This window comes from Elephantulus edwardii, unplaced genomic scaffold (genome assembly GCF_000299155.1).
Source record: "Elephantulus edwardii isolate Elephantulus edwardi_28Jun2011 unplaced genomic scaffold, EleEdw1.0 scaffold00032, whole genome shotgun sequence".
NCBI classification, from domain to species: Eukaryota; Metazoa; Chordata; class Mammalia; order Macroscelidea; family Macroscelididae; genus Elephantulus; species Elephantulus edwardii.
The window spans coordinates 1,167,086-1,180,444 of record NW_006399782.1 but is presented as its reverse complement, the minus strand read 5'-3'; the positions used below and the strand labels follow the sequence as shown (position 1 = coordinate 1,180,444).

General features: G+C 35.1%; 1 protein-coding gene across 8 annotated transcripts in view; it reads right to left on the bottom strand.

Moving 5' to 3' along the window:
* Positions 1–13,359, bottom strand: part of DLG1 (discs, large homolog 1 (Drosophila)) — a 266,080-nt gene that overhangs the window by 19,012 nt on the left and 233,709 nt on the right. For 5 of the 8 annotated variants that reach the window (XM_006884182.1, XM_006884180.1, XM_006884183.1 and 2 more), the window contains 4 exons: positions 9,491–9,532; positions 6,701–6,751; positions 5,612–5,713; positions 5,188–5,360 (listed from right to left, as the gene is read on the bottom strand). In XM_006884182.1, the coding sequence (XP_006884244.1) occupies positions 5,188–5,360; positions 5,612–5,713; positions 6,701–6,751; positions 9,491–9,532 (368 nt within the window). Of the gene's footprint in view, positions 1–5,187; positions 5,361–5,611; positions 5,714–6,700; positions 6,752–8,779; positions 8,816–9,490; positions 9,533–13,359 lie in introns of all 8 variants that reach the window. The other 3 variants (XM_006884185.1, XM_006884186.1, XM_006884181.1) reach the window with 2 other exon arrangements.

The following is a 13,359-nucleotide window of genomic DNA, read 5'->3' as shown; positions in this document are numbered from 1 at the left end:
GATTGGTGCACTCTTTGTTCTGTTCAAACAAGTGCTTACTGGTCGGAGTACAGGTTATGCATGAACACAATTAAGTGTTCTGAAACCGTCATTCTTCTCATATTATCCATAATGTATTATGATACACACAATCAAATGCTTTTGCAGAGTCAATAAAACACAAACATTACTCTTGTATCCTCGGCTTTCAGCTAAGGTCCATCTGATGCCAGCAATGCTATTTCTTGTTCCACAGCTGCTTCTGAATTGTTTGAATTTCTTTTTGTTTTATTTATCAATTTTAATGAAAGGTTACATTACAGAGAAATTCAGTTTGAATTTCCGACAAGTTTCCTGTCTCGTTACTGTTCGAGTTGTTTACAAATTATCCTTACAGCAATATTTTATTCGAATGTGATATTAATGATAATGTTTAATAATTTATGCACTCTGTTGGGTGACAATCTTTTGGGTATATGTTAGGAATGGAGTTGCTGAGTCACACAGTAGTTCTATTTGTCATTTCTTTTAGCAGCTGTCACATTATTTTCTATCAGAAGTGGATAAGGATATTAATTTCTCATTCTCACCAACAGTTTTTATTTTTTAGGTCCCCCGCAACCCCCCATCAAATAGCAACTGACTTGTAGCTGATCCTCCACTGGGTTTTCAAAGGCTGTAAATTCCATAGGAATTAACTATTTCTCTTTCTCCCTAAAAGCAGCTGGTGGATTTGAACTGCCTGCCTTTGGGCTGGGAACTCAACTACTCATCCCAGTGGGAGTAAATGGTATCTCACTGTAGTTTAGCTTTAGCTAATAACTTCTTGTCATGTGTTTGGTGGACATCTAATATTTATTTTTATTACATTCTTTTTCTCTAGGCTATTAAAGTAGGAATTTCACTTAGTTTTACTTTCATTTTTGTTTGAAAAATATATTAAACTTTTCATTATCACTTGGCTGAAAGTTTACAGAGCAAACTGGCTTTCCAGTCAGCAATTCACACATACTGTTTTATGACAGTGATTATAATGCTCACATTATAACACCACTTCCTTTTTCCCTACCCCCGTGTTTTTTTATCCTTCTTTCTTATCTCTGAGCAAATGTTGCCCATGTGATCATGCAAGGTTGACTGTTCTGAGTATACTACTTTCTGGTGTTAATGATCATCTTATAGGCTTGTCGACTGTTTGGCTGAGTGTGAATACTAAATATGCACCTGTAACCTTTTAGGGCCAGCAAGACTTGCTGCAGTACTGCTGTAGTACATGCTGTGCCACTGCCTTATCAGTTCTGTATTTTGTCTGAAAAGGATGACAATATGAGGTGATTGCTGTATATGTGAGAATTGTATCCCTTCACCAACTAGAAGCAGCCACAGAAGAAATCAAGCCAGGAAGAACTCCATAAATAATTAGTTCCTACCACTGGGCCAACTGGCAGCATCAGTACGGATGGTGAAGAGATTGAAACAGTGAACAGTTTTAGTTTACTTGGTTCCACAGTTAACACTCTTGGTAACAGCAGTCAGGAAATCAGGACACAAATTGCATTGGCAAAGTCAGCTGTCAGGGACCTCTCAAGAGTACTGAAGAGCAACAACGTCAGGCTGGAGACTAAGGTGTGCCTGATCCAGGCTATAGTCTTTGCAATTACATGCTATGCATTGGAGAGTTGGACAGTGAATAGGGATGATAGAAAGAGAATTGATGCCTTTGAGCTGTGGTGTTGGAGAAGAGTGTTGAATATACCATGGACTGCTAGGAGAACAAACAGGTTTGTCCTGGAGAGGGTGAAGCTGGAATGCTCCTTGGAGTCAAGGATTCTGAAGCTTCATATGACATACTTTGGGCATGTTGCAAGGAGGGACTGGTCCTTGGAGAGGGACATCATGTTTGGGAGAGTGGAGGGACGGCATAAGAGAGGAAGACACTGGATGAGATGAATTGATTCTGTGAGTGGAGTGGTTGGGAATGAGTGTGTTTTAGATAGCGAGGTTGGCACAGGATAGAACGAGAGGGTTGCTATGAGTCGCAAGCGACTCGATGAAACATAACAACAACAACAACAACAACAACAACCCCTAGACTGACACCTTTCCTTACTGAGGCCAGTCAGGCGGCCTGCTGTTGTTTCTTTGACAGTGTATTGAGCTTAAGAAACTTTTCTGTCCTTGCTTATTCCTTGTGTTCTGTGGCAAACCTCTGAGGAAAGCTCTTTGAGGCGTGTGATCCTGGAAAATACAAGTGAGTGATCAGGGCTTTAATATTTACTCTTTAGACTGTTGAAAATATTTTAACATTTACAAGTGTTCAGGTCTTTCATTCACAGGGTCACTATGAGCCGACTATGACTCAATGGCACTTAACAACAACAACAACATAGAGCTCTGTGGGCCTAGTGGATAGAAAGTTATGCTACCAAGCCAAAGGTGGTGGTGGTTGTTAAGTGCCGTCGAATCGCAGGTGACTCATAGCGACCCTATGAAGGAGAGTCTTTGATGCTTGGGTGCCTTTCATCCTCTCTCCAGGGTCATAGGGTTACCGGCGGCAAGCTATTATGAAAGTGGATGCCATTCCTCCTTCCAAGCTTGTTTTAATCGGGGAGCTCCACCCCACTCTCTGTCTGCATAAGCCAAAGGTAGGTGATTTTAATCTGCAGTCCTCACGCCTAGTTTTGTTTTTTGTTAAACATTCAGGGTTAACTCGTGGTTGCTGTGATGCTGAACACTATGACACTGATATGTCAAATGTGATAATGGTTACCCATGCTGGACAGTGTTTGGTGAGCTTCTCGATTAAAACAAGCTTGGAAGCAGGCGTGTCATCCACTTCCAAAATGGCTTGCCTCCAGAAACTGTATGAACTTGAAGAAACGACAAAAGTTATACAACTGTTCTGGTTTTTCGTTCATAGCGTTGCTATGAATCATCTACGACTCAATGGCACTTAACAACAACAGCAACAACACAGAAAGGGCTCTGCTGGCTTAGTCGATAGGAAGTTATGCTACCAAGCCAAAGGCAGGTGATTTTAATCTGCAGCCGTAAGGCCTGGTTTTAACTTTTTTTTTTTTGGTCAAACATTCTTCTACTGTGGTATAGCACTGTCTGTCCATTGCTATACAGAGGTAACTCGGAGTTGCTGTGATGCTAAACACTGTGACACTGATGAGTCAAATGCGGTAATGGTTGTCCATGGTGGACAGTGTTTGGTGGAGCTACCTGATTAAAACAAGCTTGGAAACAGGAGTGGTATCCACTTCCAAAATGGCTTGCCTCCAGAAACTCTATGAATGTGGAGAAACAACGAAAGTTATACACGTTTATAGGGTCACTACGAGTCGTCTATGACTCGACAGCATTTGACAACAGCGACCATAACATACATTTAGCAAGACGGAAAATGTATTTTTTTAAATCTTCAATAATTTAAAATTATAATTTTGAGATTTATCCATGTGGATATGCCTAATAAATACATTGTACTAGTTTACCCACTTAAATTACAATACTGGAATTCAGGAATAAATAATTTTTCACTTTGATAATTATAATTTATCACTGATAAAAAGTACTATTATGAAAACCCAATGCACATACATGATTCTCATGCATGAATTTCTGTTTAGACAGCAAGAAGTAGACTTTCTGAGTCACAGTATATGTGCATCTAGTACTTGTTTCTGGAATGTCCTCAAAGACCCCATTAACTTACACTCCACTGAGGATCTTTTTTAAGTGCTGAAGAACAAGGATGTAACTCTAAGGACTAAGGAGTGCCTGACTGAAGCCACAGGGTTTCCAGTCACCTCACATGCACGTGAAAGGTGGACAATCAATACATTTACTCACTTGTTCAGTAAAGTGTGGTGCTGGTGAAGAAAATGGAATATATCACGGATTTGCAAAGGAACATACAACTCTATCTTGGAAGAAGTATAGCTAAGAATATTCCTTAAAGGCAAGAATTGGGAATCACTGTCTCACACACTTTAAGGACAGGAGGGAATGTCCCTGAAGAAAGATAATCATGCTTGGATCCTTCCTAAAAGCAACAGGCCAGTGAAAAAGATGAAGGTCCTTAACTACAAAAACTGGTTTCAGTGTATCAGAGATTGGAAGGATGTGTGGTATTGGGCAGTATTTTGTTTGGCTCAGGGTTGATTCGATAGGCCCAAATAAACAAAATCTAATATGTTTTCATTCCCCTACTTTCTTGTCATCACATGTAAGGCATTTCTATCCTTTTCATTTTTAACAAACTTTTCAATAATAACTGAACTACTTAGAGGCAAGTCACCAAAGTCAATCCATCCCATTAGGGTCTTCTGTTCCTTTGCTGGCTCTCCATATTTCCAAGCATGATGTCCCTTTCCAAGGAACAGCCTCCCCTAGCAACATGTCCAAAGCATGAAAGATGACGTTTCATCCTCTTTATTTCCACAAAGTACTCTGGCATCACCTTCCCAAGACATATCTGTTTGTTCTTTTGATTGATGGTACATGGAATATTCAAAATTTTCCAACACAACTCAAAGGCATCAATTTAAGTAGCACTTATAGACTGAATTATTGTTGTACATTTTGCAAGTATTTAATGACTGAATCTTAACATTCTAGTTTTAAGAATATAAACTAATTTGATGTTTGTTTTCTGTAGGTTCAATGCATGAGTGAACACAGTTATATAGCTAGAATACCCTATGGTGGTATCTGTTCAAACTGATTTAAGGCAAGGACTAGACATCACCAGACTAGTCTGTAGAATGCTGCCAGAAAAGCAGTTGCTGTTACAATGTTGAGAATTTTATATATTCTTTACTCAATGAGACATTTTTCTTTAGTTCTTTTTCCCCTCACCCTTTAGTTCTTAACACAAAAAGCAACACTCCTCTTGACCCCTGGATTCCTCTTTAGTGACAGGCATTGTCGAACTTAGTTCCTTGGTTAGGTAATAGAAGGCTAGCACAAAACACAAAGTCCATCTGCAGGAAATGATGACCTAGAAGTAATAATTTTTCCTCTTGTGTATCTTATCTGCTTTATTTAAGCCACCTAATAGGAAATGTTTATAATGAATTCACAATATTAATAAAAATAATGTTCCACCATCAACTTGGTATTTTTTCATAAATAAGAACAAAAATGTGTCTATCCTATAGTGATTAGAAGCGATATTGTTACCATCACGCAGATGCTTACCTTTTCTGCTACTTCTCGTACAGATTGAACACTTGTTCCATACAAATGGTTGTTATATTGGCCAGCTTCAATGAATTTATGTTCTTGAATATCTTTTTCCATCTGTTCTCTTGAAGTGACAAAATGATAATCTCTTCCATCTACCTCATAATCTCGCTTTGGTCTAGTTGTATCTTTAATAAAAAATAATTTGGGAAAATGTTTAATATTTAAAGAAATACATTTTCTACATCAACTGTTTTTTGGTGATGGTCACCATAACAGATTCATTTCAAGTAGAAAAAATATAGTAAAATGAAGGATAAAGGAATAACTTAATATAAGAAAACAGAAACCAATGGAAATAGAAGTATTTATTTCTATGACTAATAATGACAGAGAATAATATTTAGAATAGAAAAAGAAAGTTATTTGGGTTACTCACGAGGTACACAAGATCCAAATTTGTCAGGAAATTCTGAGATCAAGTCATCATTTATCCTGTCTTTCATAGGTCCCAATATGATCACTGGTCGAGTATAATTAACTATAAAGACAAATGGAAAGAATATCCAATAGATTCCAATGTATTTTGTTTCATTAGAGAGTAAAAATATTCTTAATTTTTTCCTACCTTCTACCACTAACTAAAGATATCTAATTTACTCATCTTTGCTAACATCTCATATTTAAGCTGATTTTGTTTAATCTCTCTCTTGCTATCACTGAGTTGGATACTACTTATAGCCAACCCTCCATTGAGTTTCTGAGGCTACAACTCTTAGGAGAGGAATTTGCCCACCTTTCTCCCAAGAGGCCTTTTATTGAATCAAATGGTTTAGAAAAGCACAGCCCTGGGCTTGTGAGAGCTGCTTCATGACGGATGACACCAACAGAACCCTCTCAAACACTTGATACTTCAGCTAAATTACATTCAGCATTTTAACAAATTATTTTTCTATGTTGTTAACATCATCTCATTATGAATGAAAACAAAATGTATACTGTTTATTGATATGTATGTATCCAGGTAAAAATTACAGAGAAAAGAAAAAGAACAAACTGGGCACAAGAAGGAATGTAATCACAGCAGTATTCTAGAAAGATGAGCTAATAAAATATGGGTTTGCAGGGGATCATCGTGGCAGCCAGGGAGAAGGGCAATAAGGTTTAAAAGCTTGAGATAAGAGGGATTAACAGGTCACAAACAGGTAGCATAAGTAGACCCAGAAAGACAAAGAGATGAGGAACAGAGAAAAGGATGCTTCTAAGATTTTGAAGATGGGTCACTAACAGGACAGTGGTACTATCAATGAATGCTGAAAAGAAACTGTTTAAGAACTGACACAATAATATAAGCAGTTTATCATCTAGACATTTTTATATACTGTGGGTTAGACCATGTTTCACAAAAACATCACAAATGGTAAGGTTCTAATACAACTTTACTTTTAGGTAGAAGTTAGACCCATTTCCCAAACTACCTAACTATATTTTTTAAGAACATTATAAAACATCAACATGCTTCACAAACCTTCTTGCTGATTCACTGGTTCATAAGATAAAACATACTCTTCTTGACCACCTATTAGAAAGTTAAAATACAGGTAAGAAAATATACAAAGATAATTAGGGCTAATTCTTCATATATAACATCTAAATCATTAGGGTATTTTTGAGAAAATGTCAAAGACATAGGAAAAGTTATCTGATATAATATTCATGAAAAATTCAGTAAAGTAAGTTCAAAATTATAGTCATAAAATGGGATAAGTGTAAAATTAAAATATATTTATCTTGTAACTTGCTTTATGTTATTCTGTTTGACACATTACCACCAGATCTACTTAAAAAATTTTCATTTGTACCATCCAGCATGTACTTTCAATTTTTTATTTATATGTGTGTAGGTATTTCAAGAATTTAAAAAATCTTTAAAATATTTTAAATAATATTAATGAGCATTTATTATACATTATTACAGGCAATTGACTACTGCCAAGATTGAACTGGTTGGTGATTTTTGTGGGTACCATAATGATTATATTTTATTTTAAAATACAATATAATACAATTAGAAATCAGAGTTCAAGCATACTTGGCTGCTATTCAAAAGGCTGGAGATTTAAGTTCACCTGGAAGAGAGGCCTGATGATGTACTTCTGAAAGTCTATGGAGCACTGTTCTACTCTGACCACACTGGCTCAACACAATTCAGTACTGATTTAGTGGTTTTAACTTGATGGTACACAACAGTGCAATTAAAAGTAATACATGCAAAGGTAAAATTACTGTCTCTAGCCCACAGATTAAAAATTTGAAAATTCGAAGAAATTATTAATTTATCTCTTCAGTAAGTATAACTAGTTAAAAAAGACAAGGTAATGATGGGCAAAGTCCAGTGGTGATTAATTTTATAAAATATACTGCATGAGAATGATGGTATGAAACACATATGAATGAAGAATAGTGTGAAACATAATGTATACAAACTTTGCAAGCAAACCAATTAAAAAAAATTCATGAGGTAAAAAGAGCTTCAGATAAAATGACATCCTTCTGTCCCATCTAACAATATCAATCACAGATAGTGAGGGAGGTGACATTGTTTTGATCTTAACAGCACTTTGGATGTTAAATAAATCAGTTACATATATTTAAAGATTCAATTAAAAGTTTAGAGTTTAGGAAATATTCTGAATAAAAATGTTCACAAATTATATTTCTGACTTAGTGAAAACAATATAGTTGAAAACTCCAGTATGTAAACACCACAACCCACCCTCTTCCCCTTCCCCACTTATGTCTGGGAAAACAATTAGGAAAGACTATGTTCATTAAGTAGTTCAATGAAAGTAATCACTATTAGATAACATATTTGAAGATATTCTCCTGGATTATACAAAAGTTACTAGAAACAATTTCTCCACTAAATTTGTCTTTGATTGCTATTTTATGTTTTCAGTTATACAGATCTTCTAAATACATGTAATGTAATAAATATATTCTGCTTAAACATTTATTTTATGGTTTTCAAATTTATTACAGTATATAAACCAGATATTTTACAAATTGGTTTTTAAAGAATCACTGTAAAAGATGGGTTACATAGTAGTAAAAACATGCAATTTAAATATTCCACATTTTAATTCAGTCATGCAAATGGAGAGAGACAGTATATACTTTTAAAACCTCTCTTCAGTCTAGAAAGTCACTCAATTACTCCAGAAATGATTCTGGTTAGAATTAATAAAATGCTGAAAATTCAAAGAATAATATTTCATACCAAACTCTGCACCCCAACAAACCAAGCTAAGTATTTTGTTGTTGCATGTACTCAAGTAAGGACTGATTCATAACTGACCCTCCAGCTGGTTTTTAGAGGCAGTAAACAGAATGGCAGTTGACTGGCCCTATTTCTCCTAGGGAGCAGCTGGTGGATTTGAACCACGTACTTTTGCATTAGCCTAATTCCTTACTACTAGACCACTAGAGTTCCCTTTATATTATGTAGAAAAACAGATCACAAGCAATCAGATAAATGAGGACTAAAAGTATATATTGTCAAAATGAAAAAATATTAGAGATTGATATTGATACTAACAGGATGGACCTTTTGAACAGTCATACTCATCTGTAATCAAGATTACTTTCATATTAGACAGCAGTAAAAAGAAGTTAGAAAATAATTTCAATTTTATGATGCTACAATCGATATTTATGTCACCTCCCCTCCTCCCATCCAGGTCAGGTAAAAAAAAAAACTTCACATGCTTGTATAATTCACTTAATAATAAAATATCAGGAGTATAATATAAAACACTGATTGGCAAAAGAAAGCAAAACGAATGTGTTAACAACTTGAAAATGTCTACTTCACAATTTCTTAAGTTCACCAAGTCCTGGTAATAAACAATAACATAACTAAAACTAGTCTTGGAAAAAATAGAAAAAGAAAAATAAAGCAATTTATAATTTCTAAAAATTTTTAATGTTCATGTTAAAAAATGGCAAAATATAAGTGTTTCCCTTTAACTTGATATTTACTCTATTTACTCATTATAAAAGATAAGCATGTACACACAAGTATTCTGTACACGAACAGTAGTATTTTAAGAATCTTATTAAAATTCTTTTTAAGTAGAGCATTTTATTTGGCTTTTCTTGATTTTAAAATATTAACATTTCATTTTCAGTTTTTAGAACACATGAGTAAGAAAAAAAGAAACAAACAAACAAAAACCACTACAACTATACACTCAAAACAACTGAAGACTTTTGAAATTACTATCTGAGATTACAAAAGAACAAATGAAACACTTACGGTAACTACTTTCACTATCGCTGGCATTAGAAGTTACATGCTCTGAAATTCAAGACAATGGAAAAAATAAGAAAAACAAAGAATAATGAGTTTAAAAAAAGAAAACTGATAAAAGTAAATTATCAAAATAAAATCAAGTTGACATTACAAAACGTTGAGATATAAATCACATATAACCAAAGAACTTGAAAAAGTATTTTTTATTTTCTCTGAAAAATTTAGTTAGGAAAAACCCTGTAAATAATATATTTCATTAACAAAATCTATATTATAAATAGCATGTAGAATATGACAAAAAGGGATAAAGTAGTCTTAAATTAAATCAACTGTGGACATAAAACCTGAAGAGAGAAAATACAATGGGCACTATTTATCAAATAGTAATGACTGATAATGGAGACTAGTTTATTTGAGCAAATGTCCATTTTGTGCAAGAATTTTAAAAAATGAAAATAAATAGATGATACTGCTTTTAGACCAGCTACTTTCTTATTTCTTGAAGTGAAATGAAAATCTGTGCTTCTGAGATTATGGAGATAAAAACTCAGATGCCTACGTAAATAAAAAAAGCTTTCTGGAGACTCAAGATGTGTTTGAAAACATACTAACAAAAGAATTTTTAAATAGAAAATTATTTTAAAATAAATTACTGTCATTGTGAAGAATAAGTTATAATCTGCAAAAGCAAGATATAATTTTCTTAATCATGATTGCTGTAGTGTTAGCCTAAAACAAGTTGGCTTTTTTTTAGCCATTACAGTTAGCTTCTTCTGGTCTCCAGCTACCTTAATTGCTTAAAGGCACATGGTCTTGCAAATCATCAACAGCTGTGGGACAAGGATAAGACAAAGAGTGCATTTTCACATACAGGGCAACAAGACTTGAAGGAGACTAGCGAGAAGACAGTCTGCAAGAGAAGACAGTCTGAAGACCCTGTTGGCGAGACCCTGGTGATAGTGTTGGGGAGACTGTGGCGTTGCTGTGGAGAAACTATGGCAAGGTGTAAGCAGAGGAGTCCAGAGATAAAGGTCACAGTTAAAGGTGTTTGCTATTCTTGCTGGATCCTTGAAGAAGGTGATTTATAACTTGTTAAACACTTGTGCGCTTGTGTGCTTAGAGATAAACCTTGCTGGAAGATAAGAATTTGACTGCTGAACTGAAACCAGAGCCTGGATTAATTGAGGATTTGTGCCTTGTAACTTGTGAGATATTTTCTGTCTTTTCCACTCTCCAACTTCCTTCCCTAATAAACCCCATTGCTGGTACCACAACTGTTAAGTCAGCAAAGAATAAACGAACCTCTTAACCTTTTGCTGCTGGTATGGATCTAGAGGCACCATGGGGCTGGGCCAAAGGCTCTTTATATGCTTTCTGCTCTGGAGCTGTGCTATTCTTACTCTCTCTGGTCCTTCTGTTTTCTCCTTTATAGGAAACTGCACATATTTTAAATAAAACAAGCACTTTAAAATTGCAAGCAGGACTGAATAATCCATATCAAGCATATATAAAATGCTGTTGTGAAAAATATTTAAAAGTTTCTTTTCATGTTAACACATAGATTTCTAAAACAATAATTTAAAATTTTTGTATAATAGTCTGCTGGGTTGATAAAAATTATGATTCTACCTATTATTCAGACAGTTTAGTTTGTTTTAAACTTTTTCACAAGGATCATAAATTACTATAAACACTTTAGTAAATATATAGCTTTTTACTTTTTAAGCTATTTCTTTAAATTTTAAACATGGAGGTGGTTGGTGTTAAGTGCTGTTGAGTCACAGGCGGCTCATAGAGCCTATGAAAGAGAATTCTCAACGCTTGGGTGCCTTTCATCTTCTCTCCAGGTTCTTAGGGTTTCCGGAGGCAAGCTATTATGGAAGTGGATGCCACTCCTGCTTCCAAACACATAGAGGCAGGAATGCCAATTTAATAATAGTTTGAAAATGTCTAATTCCTACAGTAGTGTTAAACTCTGTAATCTCTTTCCCTTTTAAAGCTAATGACTGCAATGTACGGGAATGGGGAAGAGTATGAGTAGAGCCCAAACCATAAGCTGACCATTATGAGTGCTGTAAATGAGTATTGGGTATTTTTTTTAAAAATGTATTTAGCTTGTTTGATTTATTAGATAATAAAAGACAGTTACTACAGTATTTTTTCTAGCATTTCCTGAGATTTCTCCTTTTCATCTTGAGTTCTCTGAGAAATAAAAATTCTCCAAGTTCTATCAAGTATACCTTTTCTATTCTAAAATCATGGTACTTAAAGTATGGCCCTTGGAATAGTATGGTCATCATCACCACTTGTGTCTTTATTAACATTTTACTTTTTTCTCCTGATTTAAAAAAAAAAATCAAAGTACTTCATAAAAGATACTTAAACAGTCAATAAAATTATTTAACTTTCTTACTTACCAATGAAAATTAAAAATGAGAAAAAAAAATGAAAAGACATGTCAAGTACAGAGAAAGATAACATGGCATCTGGAACTCCAATTATGGTAGATAAAATAGGCAAACTGATAAAACTACTGTGAAAACCAATTTGACAGCGTCTGTTAAACCTAATAATATATATGTATATATACATATATGTGTGTGTGTGTGTATGTATACATAAATATAAAAATATATTCACACACATACCTCCCCTAATATAACCTATAAATTAATTTCTGATATATATATCTCCTACAGTAATACAAATAAGAATGTGTTCTTATGTACAAAAAGGTATGAACAAAAATGTTTAAAGTAACATTAAAAATTACCCCCAAACAGGAACCAAACCAAAATGTCCATTGTTGATATGTGCTGTCGAGTTGCTTGCAACTCATAGCGACCCTATGTACAAGAGCCCTAAACCCTGCTCTATCCTGTGCCAACTGTACCATCTCTGACACACTTAACTCTCACCACTCCAATCACAGAATCGATCCATCTCATCGAGTGTCTTCCTCTCTTGCGCTGCCCCTATACTCTCCCAAACATGATGTCCCTCTCCAAGGACCAGTCCCTCCTTGCAACACGGCCAAAGTATGTCAGATGAAGCTTCAGAATCCTTGACTCCAAGGAGCATCCTGGCTTCAACCTCTCCGGGACAAACCTATTTGTTCTCCTAGCAGTCCATGGTATATTCAACACTCTTCTCCAGCACCATTGCTCAAAGGCATCAATTTCTCTATCATTCCTATTCACTGTCCAACTCTCTGATGCATAGCACACAATTGTCAAGACAACAGCCTGGATAAGGCGCACATTAGTCTCCAGCCTGACACCGTTGTTCTTCAGTACTTCAGTTCCCGGACAGCTGACTTTGCAAATGCAATTTGTCTCTTGATTTCCTGGCTGCTGGTACGAAGAGTGTTGACTATGGAGCCAAGCAAACAAACTGTTAACTATCTCAATCTCTTCACCATCCATACTGATGCTGCCAAGTGGTCCAGTGGTGAGAATCTTTGTTTTCGGTAATAGAATGAAAAAAATGAATTACACTATATTTGCACAATATTATATTATTGTAGCTATGAGGCAACAAGTTACTGCTACATGCAGCATCAGCAATGCATCACAAACAATACTGGCTGAAAAGAAGCCAAAAATTTTCTCCCTCCACCAACGAGCAAATTTTGATGACATAAGTTTAAAAACAAAACACAATTAATTTATGCTATTCTAGGTCAGTGTGAGTCTACCTTTTTTTTTTTAGTATATATGCAGAGTGTAACTTGGAGAGGGTATAAGAAGTGTTTCTGAGACACTGGTAAGAAATGTCCTCAATAATGACATGTTACACAGGTAACAATAACTTCATGAAAATTAATCAAACTGTCCCCATAAGAGTCAAAGATCTGTGTACTTCTCCATATG